The sequence below is a fragment of the Balaenoptera ricei genome, chromosome 12, assembly GCF_028023285.1.
Source record: "Balaenoptera ricei isolate mBalRic1 chromosome 12, mBalRic1.hap2, whole genome shotgun sequence".
In the NCBI taxonomy this organism is placed as follows: Eukaryota; Metazoa; Chordata; class Mammalia; order Artiodactyla; family Balaenopteridae; genus Balaenoptera; species Balaenoptera ricei.
Window position 1 is genome coordinate 88,359,722 of NC_082650.1, and position 20,843 is coordinate 88,380,564.

The 20,843-nt window shown below is 37.7% G+C and overlaps 1 protein-coding gene across 1 annotated transcript in view; it reads right to left on the bottom strand.

The window, feature by feature from the left end:
- ADGRB3 (adhesion G protein-coupled receptor B3) overlaps nucleotides 1–20,843 on the bottom strand; it is an 802,747-nt gene that overhangs the window by 14,767 nt on the left and 767,137 nt on the right. Inside the window, exons 25-28 of the mRNA XM_059942117.1 lie at nucleotides 17,920–18,015; nucleotides 16,436–16,475; nucleotides 12,015–12,658; nucleotides 1,925–1,960 (exon numbers count right to left, since the gene is read on the bottom strand). Of these exons, the coding sequence (XP_059798100.1) occupies nucleotides 1,925–1,960; nucleotides 12,015–12,658; nucleotides 16,436–16,475; nucleotides 17,920–18,015 (816 nt within the window). The remainder of the gene's footprint in view (nucleotides 1–1,924; nucleotides 1,961–12,014; nucleotides 12,659–16,435; nucleotides 16,476–17,919; nucleotides 18,016–20,843) is intronic.

Below are 20,843 nucleotides of genomic sequence, written 5' to 3' on the forward strand. Positions count from 1 at the left end.
TTAAACATTTCAATACAGCCATAATTTTTCTGAACACAATCTATGAGACATCTGCTACATAAACGTAGTTGCACATAGACAAAGGGGATGAAGGGGACTACTAAACGGTTGCTTAAAAGAGAAGTAATACCTCAAAGACTTTTTCTGGCAAGATTTGACACCTATAGAAATCACATAATAACTAAAGCAATTAAAGAGCACAAGAAAATATCCAGGGTTGCAGTGTTGCCACTTCCTTTCATTACCAGCAGATGTTTCGATAATATCCTGGTTGTATGTTGGAATCCTAAGCACAGGAAGCAGGATCTGCTTAGGGAGTCTGCTACCAGTTGCCATGGTGAAAAATACAAATACAAGTACAAAAGAAAAATAACAATTTTTCTAATGCTCCAAAGGACACTGTATGATTAGATTACTTTTCAGTGCTGGCAATTACATAACTTTAGTTGGTTGCCCTGAGGCTTAATTTTAGATCTAGATTTTTACTATATTTTATCACTGATGCCTAGTGGGTTAATTCCCACCTCCATCCCTTTGCACTAACACAACAACTGATTGTTTTCAGGAATATATAGACACACACACACACACACACACACACACACACCGGATGATCCTCTTCTTTGGCTACCTGAAGAATTAATAGAAAAAACCCCAAAATATCTGTCCACTAAAAGGCACTAAAGAATCTAAAAGTGAAGACTTTTGCTTATTTTCTCTTTGAATTTATAGTCTTGATACTTTTATCTTAACAATTTAAAATATAATGAAATATTGGCTCTGTGCCAGGTTACTACAATTGAGCCACATCAGTACTAAAATGTGCCACGTAATCATTGAGGTCAGATTCATTATCATTACTTTGTATCTTGTACAAATACTCCTGAAATATGCATAAAAAAGACCAATTCTCCTTAGACTCTATTCAAGGTAAAATCAGGACTTGCTCACCATTGCAGTAAATAAAAACAATTGTCTCCCTTTTGATACCTGATGTGCATTACTGAGCTACAACACTCATCTACCTAAATGAAATGATGGAATTATGAGTTTCCATGTTCTGGGAGGCTTCTGTAATTTTAGGAATATCAGCTAAGAGTGTTAAGCTCTATGTAATCACAACAGCACAAATATGCTGGAGAAATTGATAATGTATTATATCCAATTATGTCAGCAGGCTATGAATCATATCCAATTAACAAGATGCATAAGTGCATTTTATGTGACGCTCCAACATCATTAATTTTGTGCTTAGCACAAGCTGCTCAAACAGTATGATTTCAGTAATTTCTAGCATCAGTATTACAGCAGCATTATAAATTAAATGTAAATTGGAAAATGAACATCTTCGTCTTGTTTATATCTGTGAAAAAGCATTTAACAAACACAGGAGCACATTGAACCAACACTTGCTATTGGAAAAAAGAGTCTGGAAGGTACCACAGGGATCCTATGGTACCACTGACTCAAGGCAAGTCAGTCCTGAGGAAGCCTAGCTACCCAGCCAAAGCCCCTCACATGGCTCTCTTCACGTCCTCACTGAAGTAAAACAAACACGATTGTTTTAAATATGAAAAATCAAGAAACCGAAATTCCTACCTCCCAACAAACTGAGGGAGGTAAAAAAATTGACCAAGTTCAACTCTCAACATAAATTGCCTGCTTATCTTAGCATTTATGAAATTGATTCTTTACTTGTCTGGAAAATCTCAGTCTTAGCATACATTTAAAGCAGTTAGAACTTAAATTTTTTTCTACAACTAGTTATACAGTAGGGATTTTAATTAAAAATGTTTGACTTCTCATTTAATTTAAAAAAAAGTAGAACTCCTACACAGATGCACAGGGTAACATGTTTAAGTAATTATACACCAACTTTGAATTCAAGTAATTAAAATTAAAAAAATAATCCTTAAACACTTACCTCAAAGTCGAGGTCTGAATATCGTGATTTTCTTCTCTGTTAGATATTTTGTAAAAAGAAGAAAAACCAATAAAGTTATGTTCAGTCATTCAAATAATACAAAAATTACTGCTTTGAATAAGATAATCCTGCTTCATTGTGTTATAAGTATTTCCTGCACATAAGAATCTGTGAACATTTTTATGATTTCAAACTATTACACTCACATTATTCCATTTTCACTTTGGACTTCCTTTAAAATTGAAGAATACAAATATACAACATATTTCTCTTGGCCTCTTAACTCTAATTTTTTCAATAAGGAAAAAAAATTAAGTGAAAATTCACACAAAACATTCAATCTTGTGGGAGACTTTAGGACTACAGCAAAACTACTTTATAGACACAAAGGGTTCAAAGCTGTGTGGGAAAATCATCTAGCTCTCAAGACCTTGCACCATGCCCCTGCAATCTTCATTTCTACCAAATTCTATCCAACCCTCTGTCTATATTCCAAAGTTCTATATAGGTCTCACCCATAAATTTCTTGGTATTTGGTAGTCCTCCAGGACAGGAAAGTCCCTCTCAGTGCTAGGCATTAGGAACTGAAGTATTTGTTCTAATTTAGTAAAACGAATAACAAACAGTCTACACCTCAGCAGGACATGGATATAGATGTAAATACCTCACTATACCTCTGACTCAGTTAAACAGTTCTCAAATCTAGTTACAGATAAATATGTCTTGATAAAATCAGGAAACATGATTAAAATGAAATTAATGTGATTATATAATATTAGTGCAGGGAAGGTGTTCTAAACATCTGCTCTAAGCAGTCACTGGATTCTTAGAATGATTAGCTGTAGAAGGAGATAGCTGATAAATATAGAAAGAGTGCACCAAATTGTTGGAGATCAAAAGTTTCCATACAGGCTTTTTTTCTCTTTTTTTTTCTTTTCTTTTTCTTTTTTTTGAAGACGTGGGAATGAAATACAGGGGGAATTAATAAATATTAGACAACTTGTAATATCCAGGAAGTTGGGAAAATATATAAACCTTTGGACAAACTTCTTTTCTTTTATTTTTTCCTCTTCTCCCATCCCAATAGCTATAGCGTAAAGTTCAATAACCTACGAGGGAATCATATCCAAGACAGGTGAGAGATTCTTGTAACTGTTGAGTATCAGGAGAGAAAGAAAGGAACTAATGCAGTTTACTGGAAAATATGACTAAATTTCTCCAGTGAGAGTTAAAATCGTCACTATAGACCTGGAACCTTCCTAGGTAACCAACCCCACAAAGCATGTTGCAGTAAACAGACAGCAACATACCCAAAGAGAGATTTTGTTTAATCAAAAGTTTAGAAGTTCTGAAATCATTTGATTTTGGTGGGGCTGCTTAAAGACTGAGAACCGCGTCTTTCAGTGCTGTTGTGGAGAGCGCTGAGAAGGGTGCTGCTTTATTCAAGGGAAAGTCAGCCTGAGCTCACTTTGCTCCCTGTGGCCAGCATACCCTAGGCCAGCCCTGGTGACATCCTGCAAGAAGAGACACGCGTGGGAAGCTGTTTAACCCAGCACTCCTTTGCCATCTCCCTGCCACTGCTGTTGTCTGACTGTGCTGTGTAAGAGCCAGGCTCCAGCGCACTGCAGCCCGCTTTGCTGTGAGATGTTAGACCACATGTCAGGGTTTCCCTTCTACTCTGGGACGCTTTGCCTTCTTGGCACTGTGACTCAGCAGGACACTTCTGTAAGTATACGTTAAGCAAAATTCTTTCCTAATACAGCAAAATCCACGCATGGAAACAGTGTTAAGCAATTAGTAACAGAACATGAGTCACACGCCTTGCGTTCCATTTGAAAATTAAATAGTGAAACCTAATGAAAAAGGTTCAGTTAGCCAGCAAAGAGGCCCATCCACTGCACGTGTTGAGGGCTTCTCTGTTGCAAAGGTCCTAACAGCCATGTGCTACCTTCTTTGTTGAATGCAAAGCTGTGTTGCCTAAGAACTGGAAATGTGGATAGATGCATATTGCTGAAGGCTCCCGATTTCAGGAGCAAGAACAAAAGATAGGAACCCAGAGGAGCAGCAGAGATAGATTTTCCCTATGAGAGCAGATGCCACCTATGCGGATGTGAAACATGGAAAAGAAAGCGGATGTACTCCCATCAATAAGTCTCTCTCTCGTCTATTCACCTTATTAAAATCACATGCTAACCTAAGGGTATAGCGGAACTAGCAACCTTGAAGGATTAGACTAGGAAATGAACACGTGAAGCAGATTTCAATCAAAACAGCCGAAAGATAGTTGGGGGTAAGGTGAGGAGGTGGGCTGGAGAATACAGCAGTGAAGACTTAAACATTAGAGAGCGGAAAAACATGTGGCGGACTTTGAGAGTCCAAGGGAGATAAAATGTGCACATTATTCATAACTGCACAATCCTGACCAAGTGTTCAGACCTTTTATAAAGTGCTTTCACGTCTGAACATGCTAACTGCCCTGTGGGATGGTTAGGAAAATACTATGCATTATCCCCGTTTATGAATGAGGACAGAAAACTGAGGACCAGAGGAGTTCAAATAACTTGCCTACTTCACCTGGGTAGTTATCACATGGGCTGGGATTCCCACTCAGGTCTTCTGCCTGCAAACCCTGTGTTTTCTCCACTGTTGCTCAGTAAGTGCTCAGTGGTATAAGGGGTGATGGTTCATAGCCAAGATAGTTTGCTGATTGTCCCTAGAACTCAGCAAGAATAACATTACGGGATCCAGTCAATCCCAGGCTGACAGCAGTGGGATCGAGACGCTCTGCAAGCATAAAGCAACGTCAGGCAGATGAACTTTTACTTGTCAATTATATTTTAAAGGAGAAAAAAAGCATCGATATGCTACTTATTTGAGAGAAAAATCTGATGGAAATTTACAATAATTTGTGTCAAATAAAATAACTTAAAATCATTCTAACATGAGATAGTTTATGAGCCATGATGCAACACAGTGGCTGACTTCACTTTCATGATGGGTCTCCCATCGCAAAATCTACTTTATCTTAAAGAAGTATCTGCATTGGGAAATCTGTGATGGAATGGAAGGACCAGAATGTTAACTTCTGTTTATCGCTTCCTCATTATAACACTCATTATCTCTTAGTCTGTTTTGCAATGTGCTGGAGAGTCTTTCAAAGCACTGAAGTCCGTGGAAACTGTGACTGACTTACGTGCTCATTCAAATGTCCCTCTGAGCTCTCTGGAATGTTATTGTAAGGTAGGAAAGTGGTTAGAAAGAATGGTTATATGTTTAAAAGATGAGAATCAATGAAGAAAAGTGATCAAGTCATAATGATTTTTATGATAAGTCGTTAATTGAAGAAATGCTACATATAAATTTAAAATAAGCCAGGATGGTGTTGACATATTTTAGGAAGATATAAGTCCCTTTCTCTGTACATACCCCAGTTCCCAAATAACTTGATACAAATCATCCTTTTTGTCATAGTAGGTGACGTTTCTTTTATGCTCTTTCCTTTTCTTAATTTCCCACTTAGAACTCACCCCAACTTCTGTTCTGTCCTCAACATTCCATTAAAATTCTTGTTGTCAAGGTCTCAGATGAACTCCATCTGGACGGTTTCTAAGGTCAATTTTCTCTTCTCATCTTAACGGACTCTCGGAAGCTTTTGAAGGTTAACAATCCCTTCCTCATCTCTCTCAGCTTTTCCTTTTGTTTTCTTTTCCTCCTTCTTACTTGCTGTAGTTCTGCCAAGTCTCCTTTTCTCGCTCTTTCTCATCTCCCTGCCTTCTAAATGTTGAGTTCCATAGTTTTCTTTTTTCTTATATTCTCTCTTGGATGAAATCATTCATTCCCAGGGTTTTCAATACCATCTTTTAAGTTGCAAACACCCTTTCCTTTCCCGTCACAGGAAATGTTGCATATCTAGTTGGTGAAGCCAGGCATTTAGGAGTCAGCCTTCAGCCCTCCCTGCCTCTCATCCTGCACATCAAATCCACCAGCGGTGCCATCTGTTCTATATCCAAAACACATCTTGACCTGCCCTCCACAGTCAAAGGCATTCTTATCTTTTGTGTGGATGACCTCAATGGTCTCCTAACGGTCCTCCAGCTTTCTGCTCCACTTCTATACCTCTCCCACTACCACTGGATCCTAATCCTTTCTATTCCAAACCATCAAAGTGATGGATGGATGGACGGAGAAATGATCATGACAGTTGCCTAACTGTCCTCAATTTTTTCTTTCATTTTACAAGGTTCTGCAAAATCTGGTCTCTTCTTCCTATTCCAACTCGGTCTTAAGAAGCTTGCCCCTTGCTACACGTGTCTTCTAATCCTATGAGAATATTCCAAGCTCTTTCCTGCCTCAGGACCTCTTCACCTGCAGTTTCTTTTGTCTGAAACACCCCCGATCCTTCGGTGCCTCACAAGCCATGTTCCTCCTTAACTTCGTTGTTCACCCTGTGGAGCTTCAGAAGGCCTCCCAGACCCCCTCATCTAAAGAGGCCTGTCTCTCACACTCCATGGTTATTTCCCAGCACAGCACACTCTTTTATTTATTTATTATTTATGGGTGTGTTGGGTCTTCGTTTCTGTGCGAGGGCTTTCTCTAGTTGCGGCAAGCGGGGGCCACTCTTCATTGCAGTGCGCGGGCCTCTCATTATCGCGGCCTGAGCACACACTTTTAGATTATTCATTTGTTAACAGTTCATCATCTGTCTCTTCCATAGTGTTTATTCACCACAGGGACAGGATCCACATCTGTCTTGGCCACTTTTATATCCCTGGCATCTATCAGAGGGCCTGGCATAATAGTAGACATTCACAAAATTATTGATGAAAGATTGAAGGAGCTACACTATGAAAGCCAAATAAATCCAAAAGAATGACTTGTATTTTGCTTGTGTTTTGTTCTTTTTCTCAGGAATACTCCAGGAGAATTTGGATAAGCATGTGGGCTATATACACAAAGACAACCATTTTGAATAGATCTATTGACAGCCAAGAGGATTGAGACCATTTAGAAGAATGCAGGCCTACCACTAACAGAGGGGAAAATTCTTTAGGATGATTTCAGAGTAAGAAAATGCACACCAGTATGAGGCTACTCAGAGGAATACTTAACAAGGATGTGTATAATGGCATCTGTCCATAGTGAAGCCTTGTAGAATGATGAATAATTTCTCAAAGGGAATACTTAATTGTTTGTGCCTTTGCAAATTAAGTTGGACAAGATACTAGAAGATTCACAGTGGGGAATAAATTCCATGGACTAATAAATGCCAATGTGACTGCCATTAAGAGTTTCCATTACAGACTGAGCAATGAACCCACTCAAGGAGAAAGCTTTGATGTCAAATCCATTCAAAATATCTGTGTAAATGAAACTCGAGAATCATTAATTTTGAAAAATGAGTTATTTGAGCTAATTTTGCTTGTACGCCTGCATAAAAGACAAAATTTCCTAATCCAGGAGCAAAAACAAAACACTGAAGAAGGGCAAGCCTTTCTTTCACCACAGCTACATGAGGAAAAAAATTTTCAGAAAGAAAAAGATGCTCTGCCCAATGGTCAGTCCTATAATGGTTTCTGTTAGTGACAGAAGTATGGCCATAACATTTTGTCTAATTTCCTAAATACTGACCTAGTACAGCAATCGAGTTTCTTTACCGATATTCAATATATAATGGTAATGAAATAATAATCACACGATCTTACATCTGAAGTGCTCCTTACAATGTTCAAAAGGTTTTTCACATACATTATCCAATTTGATGTTCACAACAGCCATAAGGGAAACACCTGCGATGTGCCACTATAGCTAAAATGTTTTACCTTTCAAAACCATTATGCTGAGAGCTCTATAATTCATGTCCAGAGGAAAAATGGTGTATAAAAAGTTAGCCTAGAATGGTGTCCCTTTTTACCCATTTATACATTGAGAGAGATTTATCTGAGTATGTTTTGAGATACATTGTTAAGTTATATCTGAATGTTCAGAAAACCTGGAGTAGCAGAACTTTGTTTAAAAAAGAAATTGTGCAATTTACTATCTAACTCTGTTTAGTTATGAGAAAAGCTAAGGCAAAGCTAAGCTAAGCACGTAATGTGCTTACATTGGAGCAAAGTGTTTCACAGGAATTCCAGTGATGGAGGAACTGAGAAGCCACAAAATATACCACGAGGGAACCCAGGGATTCACAGGAGAAGGAGCTACTGCCCACCACTGCCCACCAGACTGGATGGACAAAGGGAGATGACACAGCGACCTAAGCCCGGGGGCTGAGGCACCTGGCAGAAGCTGGAGGCCCTACAGAACAGCTAAGGAGACATGAGGTACTGCCCAAAGCAGAAAGAGGGGGAAAAACACCCTGGATTCATTCTTTTCCCCAATCTCCAATCTCTCACAATGTTTCCTAGTGGCCAATCTTCTCACCCAGGTAGGAACCTGTATCAACCCCGAGAGACACAGGGGAAGAAAGGGTGAAGGTGGACCCTGGACTTGCACACAAGTTGGGAAGGCTTTGAGTAAGGAATTGTGTCCTATTTAGATCTACCAGCTACAAGCCATCGAATGTTCCAATAAGTCAAGACAAATATTGACCTATCTTCTTACACTGATATATCTATAATTTTTCAAAAAGTAAATAGAACCACAGCCCAAGGTTTAAATTATTGATATATCTCATAGTCCTCAATAGCTTGAGAACACTGATACCTCTTTTTTCCCCACTTGCTTCACAGTACCTCGTAGTTTTTTGCTTTATATACATACCATGCACTCAACACATTTTGCTCATTAATTGAAGGTGAATGACTTAAATGCTGATGACAATGTTAAGCAATTAGAGGACATCTAGGACTGAAGCCATTGTGAGACATTCTACCATGTGCATATTGCAATGAATCCTTAATTGTGGAAATCTAAAATTTTCAGAATTGCTTAACAAGTCCATTCTGGGAATGGATACAGTTTGAAGAATGGCAGATAACATATTACATGAAAGAAAGACACAATATTAAGACGGGAGAGAAGCTGGAAATGCTTTTATGCCAAAAAACTTGATGCATTTATTAAACTTTCTACGCTGAATAATTGGGGGTTAGCTGAACAAGCTCTCCTGGAGGTTGGAACCTTTTCTGCTGGCACTGCCTTCAGGGTTGGGGAGCCTCCCTCTTGCTTTGTTGCCTCCTGCTTATTTGAATAAATACTTCCACCCACTCTTTGGCTTTGTTTCTTTCTCCTTTGACTCTTGTTTTTCCTCGCCTGCACTTTTCCTCACCAATACTGCATTCTGGGCTGCAACTGACAGGTTTTACCCTCTTCTTTTTCTTCTCCCACCACTCCTCACTTTGTCAAGTTGTGAACACCCACTCCTCTGGAGGCAACTTCCTGAATTACTAGGAACATCTTTTTATTACATCCCTGAAAAGTCCCCGAGGCATCTGGCCATCCTCTGCCATCCCAGTTTCCCAGGCAGGATGCCCCTGTGGTTGGAACCTCCCTTCTCACTCAGAGAAGACTCAGATTGTTCTATGGTCCCATGGCTGCCACATAGTCACTCACTTTCATCTTTGTATTGTCTTCTAGGTCTCAAGACACCTCCTGGCTACTGTTGCCCCCCACACTCCATGTAGATACTCTAGTCATCTTTCTGCTTTTCCTCTATTGTCAGAATATCAGCTTGCCTGCTGGTTGACTGCAGAGAGAGTGTGTCTCACTCCGCCCACAAAGGAAGCCACACCAGACTTTATCTTCATGGCCACAGTCTTATCTCCAAAATCTGCTAGCTGTATACATCTACACTTCATCTATTTCACGTCTTTATTCCATAAGACCAAGTGTCTGTCCAGGGTTAAATGAACTTTATAAAGTTACTCTCATGCTAACGTTCAGGCACATGACTGTCTCTTTGAGACAGTGTAAAATTGATCAGGACAGAAAGATTCCGGTCCTAGATTTGCTGTGCACTTACTCTGTGACCTTGAACAAATGACTTTACTTCAAGGATTAGAGCAATTTATCCATTGTCCAGAGGTGTCACGAAGATGAATTAATTCACGTTTTTAAGGTGATTTGAGGATCTGCTAATGAAAGATGCTATATAAATGCTAATTTTTATTATTCATTCCCACATCTATATATTCAGCTGTCTCCTAAAATGGTCACCCTAAGCAATTACTAACTATTAAACTCTATGAAAGAATGAAAATGAGGAACTGAAATTTCATTCTGAATCCTGAATTTTCTTCCTCTTCAAGATGTAAGCCTTGTGATTTCTAAGTCATTTAAATGCAGATCTTTTGGCTGAATCACATTTATATATGATGCTTATTCTTAATAATAAGGATATGGAGATTTGGAAAAATTACCACTGAACAAAGCAGCACTCAGAAATTCAGTCTATTGTTCAAGCACATACAACCTGTACAATATCAAACCCAGCAAGGTTTTAAGCCTTTTAGACATAAAGCATTTTTATAACAAGAAAAATATTTTAATGCAATTCCATTCTAACCCCTCTAGCACATTTTAAAGAGCCATTCTATGTAGAAGACTCCATATGGTCTTTAAGATTATTTACAGTGTTATGTTATTATATTCACACTCACTGAAAATTCTTGTAAAAACTTCTGTGATTTTGCATAAATGTTATGTAGTTTGTGCTTACGTGGTCATTATTTTAGTAGACCTCTGGGATATGCAAGTTAGAGATGGAAACAGTGGCTATTCTGCTAATTCAGAATGATTGGATGCTCTTGTCTACAGGGAGCTCCAGCCACTCAGGAGTGAACTTGGACTTACTTCCCCTATGCCTTTGGTTCCAAGGAATGATTCTCCTCAGAAACCCTATTCTGTTTAAGACTGATCTACTGATAGAATTTCAGGATTTATTCTAGATTCCCATCTAGGGTAGAATTTCCTCAACACAGTTGGGAAAACCCTCAAAATTACACCGCACATCAAGTCACTCCAGCCTTTCAGGGTGTCTCTTCATCTTGGCCTCGTAGAAGGCACAGCCTTATGGGAAGAAAGAAGGGGCAATTGCCTCTGGGCACTTTTGAACATTAGAACATTATCAGCAAACTTCTGATGGAAAGAGTAGGCAACCAATTATAGTATCTTATGAAATAATCTGTTATATTAAGACAATTGGCAATACATATTAAAAAATGCATATATTGCATTGTATACTGAACATATGCAATATATCAGCAGTGGGTTTACAGCAAAACTTCAAGACAGATATGAGAGTCACATACAAAACAGTAACAGGATGTATGTCAAAAGAAAACTAGACATTACTTGTCTTACTTGACTTAGATCTTACTTGATTAATTGTAATACAATATGAGTGATATTGATACCTGTTGACTACTCTTTACATCATTTTGTGGGTAGAAAAGAAGCTGAGGGGAGCTTGCTTTTTCACAAAAGTCATGTGGTTTGACCTCAGAGTCCTGACTCTTGATCTACTTGATTTACATCCCTCCCAAGAGTTCACAATTTAAGACCAAAACATTTAGGGTCATAATTCTGTAAGAGCTAAGAAAAAAACATTTCCTCTGAAAGATATCAGTCTAAGGTAATAATAAAGTCTATAATCAGTGTAATGGTAGATCTCATTGAAACATTCCAACTTTGTTATTTTAACAGCTGCCCTCACACAGAAAACCCAGACCTTGGTTAAAGTTTGCAGTGCCATCCAGAAACTACTTTAACCACCAAAAGACTTCTGGTACCCAAGAAACATCAGGAGGATCTTCTGTTTGTTTAGGAGTGCTCTACTTGGTTCCCATTATGACAGATAGGTATCGTTTTAATAATAGAGGGTTCCTTTTCAAAAATATGACCTCGAGAAAGGGGATTCTGATGCTCTACTGGAAAAAGCATATGTCCAGAATCTTAATCACAACATACCCCAAATTCTTGGACAATACATAACTGCAAAAGCTAATGTGAGTCTTCTCCCCCAGTGCAGTGCCCCATGAATCTATCTATTTACCTATCTCTTATCTATTAATCAATCAGTCTATCTATCAGTCTATCATCATCTATCTATCTATCTTTCAAATATCAAGGGAAGGCTTGTTCCATTGCTTACTTCTAAAGAACTCATTGATATCGTTGATCCAGTTTCACTTCTCGATAATCCCGCATTTTCATCCAACTCAGAGGCCATGAAGTTCTTCACAGCTGTGCGAGGCTCAAAGGGCAAATTCTGCATATGTTCCTGGGGTGCAAGATGTTGCTCTAAGTTCATATTGAACTGGTCCATGACAGGAGGATTCATGTTGAATTCAGGATTCACTTTGTAGTGCAATAGCCTTTCGTGGGGCAGGGTTTCCATGCCAATATTCATTTTGCTTTCTTCTTTCATTGATGGCTGGGTATTAACAGAACTTCTGGGCATCACAATATAGTCACTCTCCATCATTCTTTCTTGAGGATGGACGATGTCCATATCTGCCCCTCTCAAATTATCATCCGTACATAAGTACACAGTTCTCCGCAATTCACTGTTCTCTTTTTTCAAACATTGATTGCCCAGCTCATTCATACTCATGGGCATGTGCAGACCTGTGGGTTGCTGAATAATGACTTTGGAAATGACGTTTCCAGGTAATGTTGAATAGCTTAGCCCTTCAGGATTTGTTGCCTTTTCTTCTTCATCATCATTTAGAGAAATCCTGGAGAGGGTGCCTGTTATTGTTGCTGCTCGGCAAGGACCAATATCCTTGTGAAGAACTGTGAATTAGAACATAAAAGTAAATAAAAGAAAGTTAATGCACACTTATCGATAACTACTGTATTCTGTTGTCCCTCATTTTACTAAACATTTTCCTTAATAAAATAAAAATTATTAAAAATTACATATCTATTTTTTGCACATGGTCCAAATTACCCAATCACTTTGTGTTGATTCTGATATGCTCTGATAGTTCTCAGGTAGCCCACAGATAAAACATATGGGAAAACTGATTAACAGACTTTCAAAAATCTCAGTGCCCTAACCCTAAATAACTCAGCCTAACTTTTCAGGGGAAAGGCAGATTACCAGAGAGATTTTCTCCATCAATCTACTGCAAAGGGCTTTATAAAATTATGGATATATTCACAAGAGTTTGACTTTTTCTTAAAGGGTTTTCCCCTAAAGTATTCTACAAGTTCTACTCATTAAAATACTTATTGAGAGAGGTAATCAATGAGAATTTCATCCTACTACATCAGAAATCCCTTCAAAAATTATGCCCATTGAAAGCTAATGAGTATTTATCTGTGAAGTCCATATGGTCAAGTAGATACAGGGTTCAAAAGTATTTATCATCTTCAGTTCCATGCAGGAAAAGTAAGGCATTTTTTAACAAGCTCAATCCATAAGCTCCAATGCCCTTGAGGGGGTATTAAAAGTGCCAACTGACTTTAAGCAGAAGAAAGCTGTATGAGCCTCTAAAAAAAACCTGTATGATAGCAGAAAAAACCTGTATGAGCCTCTAAAACCCCCATTCCATTTTAAGCCTGCAAAATAATGACTTAGGAAACTTAAAAATGCATGATAACTTGTAGTAAGAAAGAGAACAAAATAAAAACATAAACCACACCAAGGAAAAACCAATCAACAGAAGAGTTCAGAATTCTTTACTAAAATATAGTTTAGTTTTTTCTCTTTTTTGCCTCTCTAGAAAGAAGAAAATCATATTTTATGTGTAATGGAGGCAGAATGACTTGAAGCCTGCTTAGTTGTGGACAGCTGTCGGTTTTGAGGTCAGAGAGAATGAAATCCTGAAGACGTGTTCTTGGTCATCGTGGTGCTGAAAGCACAGAGAACAGCACTGTGTGCAAGCTGGTTCAACACGGGCTCCCAGTGCTGTCCTATCAACAAGCAGAGCCATTGCTATTGAATGTTTCGTTAGGCATAGGTAGCTATAAAGTATTTGGTTTATTATCTCCTCATGAAAAGTCTCAGACATATTCAATTTTACCCATTATTATCCAGTTCTCAAATAGCATCCTAATTATTATGCATTAAAGCAGAGTTTGCAAAATAGAAGATTCTGAATGTCTTTCCCTATTACAAAGAAGAGAAGCTTTCAAATTAATTCAAGACATGCATCATTCATGTAATATCTTTTATCTTTAGAGATACTGTATTTAATCATTGTATTAGGTCTCTTTCTTCTTAGATATTCAAGATGTTATTCACCTATACTCCAATAAAAATTTTTTGAAAAGAGCAGAAAAAAACCCCAAAAAACAAAACAAACAAACAAAAGACGTTAAATCTACATCGTGTATTTTTTATTAATCCACAATTTGGTGTGACTTTTTATATTTAACTATAATGTTTAAAAAGTAGAATAATTCAGTTTAAAAAAGTTATTTCCAGACCTCTTAAAATAATAGATAGGTAATGAATTGTGGTTGCCAGGAACAATTTACTTGAAAATATTCAGAGATAAAGTATGTTAAATTAATAGATTTAGTAATATTCCAAATAAAATACCTTAAAATATCTCCAAATTCAAGGAAGAATATTTTTAATCCTTAACTGTAGGCAAAAATTAATCCAAAATTTATAGCAATACAATTTAAAGGCTAGTTATGGAAACCTATTACATTTTATTAAGGACATATAATTTTATACTTGCATGAGTATTTTGTAAACTATAAAGTAAACCTTGGTACTGAATATTGATTTCATAATCTGCATTTGTATAAAATACATTTAGTTTGTACGAATGTAATATGATTTGCAGTTATAGTAGCACATTTTTATCAATGATACAGCTATCTTTGCTGAAAATTTGTGTATCTTAAATATTTGGGGAAATATAATTCTTCTTATTAAGTAGTGTCGACTCTATATGAGAAATTTAACTGTTTCTTTGACTTACTTAAAGTGGATATCCAAATTTTGAATATAAAGCATAAACAAATCGACACCACCTACACATACAAATGTGATGGTGAAGTGATGGGACTTTTGACAGAAATTAATCAAGTTATGAAGGGCAAAATGCAAATAAAACCAAGACAAAGCAAAAAGCACCTGAATATTTTGCATAAGCAGATATACACTCCACCTTTTGGGAAAGTGAATTTCAACAAAACTTAGAGAAAGATTATTCAGATACCAGGAATTGAGACTTTAACACTGAATATACCTCAACATGGAAGGAAATCTTTAGAAAAACACAGGGTCAAGTTCCTGATAAGCTCAGCTAAAAAAGGGCACAGACAGAAAATGAAAAATTAAAAGAATTTTTTTCTAATGAAGCAATGATACTGGCCTAATATTAAGAATACTAAATCTCAGAATACAGTGAATCTGGGGAAAATGGGTATTTTAACAAAAGAGAACAAGATGAATATAACTCCTTTATCTGTAAAGTTTGGATGAAGATTCAGAAGGCATTCTTATCAAACTTTCAAAGGCCAAACAATTTCAAATGGATAGAATGGTAACCTAAAACCAGTAAGATAGTAGCAAATCGAGATAAATGCAAAGGCTAGATTTTTCATCAAGGACAAAAAAACAAAAAAAACCAAAAAAACCCCAGAACCTTTACATATCGTAGACTGGGAAATCCCTGACAGCTATTACAAAAAGTCTTGGGGATTTTAAATGATAGCCAGTGGACACTAGTACTGTACCAGCTGCTATGAAATCAGACGCAAAGGTAGATAGCATTAATACAAGGAAAGAGCCAACTGTGATAAATGCTGGCTAAGTGTGGGCAGCATAGTTGGAACTTGGGCACCATAATTTCAAATGATTGACACCTGGGGCACCATGTCTGCCTGGGAGGATGCTCTGAGGAATGTGTGAAGAAACATGGTTTGTTTAGTCTGGAAAAAAAAAAAAAGACCTAGATTGGGCTAAGCAGTATTTGCTTTCAAATATTTGGATAGTTAGGTGAAGTGGATATTCACTCTTATTCTCAAAGGCACCACGAAAACCAACGAATAGAAGGTTAAATAAGGTATATTTTGTCCCAATATAAAGGAACATTATTCATCTACTCTTGGTGGGTGTCCACAGACTGGAGAACAGACGTTGGGAACGCTGTCCCTGGGATCCAGCTCTCTAAGACGGTGTGCGCATGCTCTGAAAATACAGCAACAAAGCTGTGATACACACACACACACACAATGGTATTTCATCCTTCCAGCATGGACGATGAAACTGAGGCACAGAGAGACATCAACTTGACTGGCCTTACACCTGACAACCAGTAATAGGTGGATGGAGGGCTTCTGTCTCCAGGTCAATGCTTTCCTGCGGTCACAGTGCTCCCAATCAACCATCTTCACTTCCTCGCATTCCCCATTCATATTCTCCCTCTCTCTCATTCCCTCCCCTTTCTCCTACATCTGCTATTACAATGCTTCCGGTTGAAAGACTCAATTTACACATTTACAGGAATATGTGATGGGTAAACCACAGCATTTTCTTTAAAATCAAAAATCATAAAAATGATTCAACATCTAATGATTATATTTTCAATATTCAAACATTCTTACCTGATCGACAAGCAATGTCTACATCCTTTTCAAAGTCTGTCTGTAACAAGAAATAATGACATAGAATCGTCATTTAATGAAGACCTCAAGTGACTTTTACTGACCAAATTATCTGAAGTTAACAAATATCTGACTATTAGATACCAGGATATTGTTTTGTGCAAAGGAAGTTTATCAAGGAATAATCAAATTGTTTTCAAGAGTATTTTCTAAAGACCACATGTTGGATAAAATCAATGGAAACATGGTGTATGATTTTAACAAGGCAAAACTATACCCATGATCATCTAACACCAGATGTAAAAAAACAGAATTTCAAGGCAATTCCTTAAACCACGATAAAAAGATTGGAATGTGAAATATTATGAAGATACTTAAATGAATGTCTTTGTTATTTATATTTTTATGCATTCATTTTGAATATATTGTTTGTAATTGAATATCTTATAATACAGCTTTGTCAAATCCTTAATAGTCAAACTAGGCTCTTCTGATGATCCATTTTCATGCAAATGTGACAAAAGACTTTCAGGCTTAGGAATTAAAATTGAAGATTAAACAATACTAATCTGGCCTAGAACCTGCTTAGAGTTTAGTTGCATCCTCATATTTTCCCCAAACTTTTACTGTAAACAAATTAGTTTATTTTTATGGTGAAATTAAATTAGCCCATCTTAATCAATATTTAGATTCAAGATATCAGTATTTATCTCTTTGTTTTTAATAAGGAATTAATTATTCTTTCTCCTGTCTTACTAGTTACTAGTATGTCATTTAGACTGCTTTTGTGTTGCCTAATCCAAACACATCAATAATTAATCAAACATATTATTAAGAAAACTCTATTTAAGCCATGATGTTAATGACACAGTTTAAACCTTACTTCATTTCTAAAATATACGGAAGTGGTTATGTGTAAAGTACCCCTTATCCCAACAACAGTCAGAACTCATGTACAATGGTTGGCCTTCTATTGGGAGTGTGTCTGCCCCTCATGCTTTAGGGCCGTGGCTCTCGTCTTGGGCTGCCCCCTGGAGCCACCAATGCCTGGGTTCTATCCCAGGATGCTGGTTTCCTTGGTCTGGAGTGCGGCTCCTCTGAGGAGTCTGAATGGGAAGCAAGGCGAGAACCACTGCAGGTCTCGCTTTAAGACCAGATGTGCAGGTACCATCCTGTTCTGATCTGTAAACAAACATGATCCTATGGACACACTGTGACCCTAACTCTGTGTGAGGATGAACATACCCCCCGGTGTCACCCAGAAACCCCACACTCAACACATGAAGGGTCCAATAACAGATCCAGGACTCCTAACCAGTCCAGACAGAATCGTCGTCTAGTATCAGAGTTCCAAGCCTGTGACTGAACTACAGTCAAGGTCGTTCAAAACGGAATTTTGATACTATTTTACGACTAAGAATATTTGCTTATTCCCTTGAGAAATCATGACTGAATCAAGACTCAGAGGGGAATTAAAAGCTCACCATGATTTGAGCATGCCCGTTAGGAAAAGAACTGGAAGAATCGGCATTGATTGGGTCCTGACAGTTTCTCAATCGGCATCTAAATGCATCTTGAACCTGTGAAAAAAAGACAAACATTCATTTTCTTCTCTCTTGGTAATGACCAGGTACTGTCTATATTGGCAATTGACTGAGAAAACCATTATCACTGTTTTTATGATCCAATACCCGTTTTGTTTACTTGGCGCACCTGGACTCTGGTCCATGCCCAGGGAATTCATCATTTGCCATCATCTGTAGAGGGAGGTGCTGGGAACTCCTCAGCTGTCCCGATGCCTGTGTCTGGCTCAAAACTAATCATTCTTGCCAGAGGGCAGGATTATTTCCACTGCTACAAACAATATGCCTGTCTTTCAAGGGGGATTTACTATTCGGTATGGCATAATCTTCATAAGAGCTTTAAACATTGGGAAAAATGAGATGACTCTATGATCTGTCAACCAAAATTGATCTGGGATTTCCTTTTATGTCTTATGTAACGCATATTGGGGAGACCATTTCTTGCCTTGCTTCAAGTACTATGTGCCCTTATGTGCAAAAAAACAAAACAAAACAAAAAAAACCCCACACACAATGAAACAAAAAGATAACAAAAACTACTCTGTTTCTGGTTGATTCTCGTGGAATAAAAAAAGGCCACTTAGCAAAGCCAAACTTCCTTAATATACATTCACAACTGGATTCTGAGCAATGAACAAACACATCACAAGGAAATTCAAAGAACGTTAAATCCTTTGTTAAACAGCACGTGGATAAACCTGAATAGATGAATAACAAACAAACACACAAATCAACCGACAGCTACTCTGATGTCATGGTACCTCTGTGTCAGCTGGTCCCTCCACCTCCTGCGGCTCATTAGGCCCCTAACAAGCTTGCCGGTGGGCATCACCGTAAGTCAAGTCAATGGCAACATCATTTTACTAGTATTTGGCGTTTCTGACTTCACATTATTGTTACTCCCCTCCTTGTTTATTATAATCTGTCTTATTGGGTTACCAAACAAAGCACAGATGATGTGGCATTCCTTCTATTTTCCTGAAGCACCACGGTAGGGGCCACCAAGGGAAACATAATGATGTCCAGTTTTGCAAAGCATGGATATAAAATATCCTATCACCGTTTGGTTGTGAGATGTGCGTAGTTTATGTACTGGCCATAAAAAAACCCTGAGCCTATTAAGCTGTTTTCAGCTCCTCTCATCCATTTCAAAAATTCGTTAGCAGCCTCTTTCCCAAACGGCAAGATGTGGCAAGTGACATGAAGTTTAGTTACCACCACTGAGCCCTGGCTGCAGTTCCGTCATGAGACCTCTGCCCACGTGGTGGATTTCTCCCCTCAGGTTCTGATCCTGGTGATGCGACCACTATGGCTGTGAATTAAGCGGGGGGGATGGGCTCCAAATCCTCTGACCCTTCCATTTTCCGATTCTAATATTTCTTTTTTTAACCATTTTTTAATTGAAGTATAGTTAACTTACAATGCTGTGTTAGTCTCAGGTGTACAGCAGGGTGATTCAGTTATACATATCTATCTATCTATCTATCCTTTTTCAGATTCTTTTCTGTTATAGGTCATTACAAGATATTGAGTTCCCTGTGCTATACAGTAGGTCCTTGTTGTTCATCTATTTTATATATAGTAGTGTGTATATTCTAATATTTCTAAATCTGGAACTTTCTGGAAAAAAAGAACAAGGAGTCGTCTGATACAACCGGGTGAGGTAATTTCTTACTTCCTCTTTCAGACACATCAGTAAAAGTTCAGGCTCAGTGAAATTTCGTCTGATCATCTTTTCCTGAAGAACTGGATGTACATTTGGAACTAATTCATCCAGCTTCTCCCTTGGAGGAGACATGGCATGGACAAACTAGACTCTTTAGAAGCGAATGCTTCTTAGATTAAGAAGTCATAGCTGTGAGTCATAAAGCGATACAATTAATAATCAGAAGATCATTATACACTAGGGTAATGTGTCTCCTGTTTGCCAGATGATCTCTTGTTTCTGTTACACAGAAATTTGCATTTGGGGGAAAACACTAAGAAAGTATATCTGTTTCAGAAAAAAAATTCTAAGAACTAATGTCAGAAAAATAGGTACTTGCCAATTTTCTGTTTGTGCCCTGAGGCAACTGTTAAAGAAGCATGCACTTTATAAAGGAAGATAAATAATATGTTAAAAATGTTGCCTTCCAGGAGCTTGTCACATGAATTTGTTTCAAATCTGCTTCTGAACACCAGCATCTATAAAATATGAAAGGTGGCCCTTGGTAAAACGAAACATTAACTCTTGCTCACCAGCCACTCTACTTTCAGACCTTCAGAGTGCAGTTGTCAAGGATATTTTTGTCTGACAATGAAATACGGAAAAGCAACTCCTGTAAGTTTCTCTTCAAAATCCACTATCTGATTGCTTGAAGGAGATATAAAAGAAATCTCTTTTTCATAACACACACATACAAAATCGATAACCATAAACTACCAAACTCCCAAATATGACAATGGATTAAAGGCATTTCCATACTGGAGAATGATGTCAGCTACATGAATCAGTCAATGCTAGTCACAAGAAATATAAAACAGAAAAGCATAAAAACTCTACAGTAAATTCAAGGTCATTTTAATGGTCATATAAATGCCATGATTTAAGTGTTGGATTCTCTGACACTTTTAGTGCCTCTGTTCCTTCTAATTCAGAAAGATTTGCAGGAGAAACTCCTCTGTTCTATTAAAAAAAAATCTTAAAAATGCATTCAGGCAATCTAGCTGAACTAGCCTTAAATATTTATCCAACACTGACAGGGAAGCATGATTAGACTAGATTTTGTACTGTGTACTGTTATCACAGAAAAGGGTGTTTCAGACAGGACAGTACCTGGAAAATG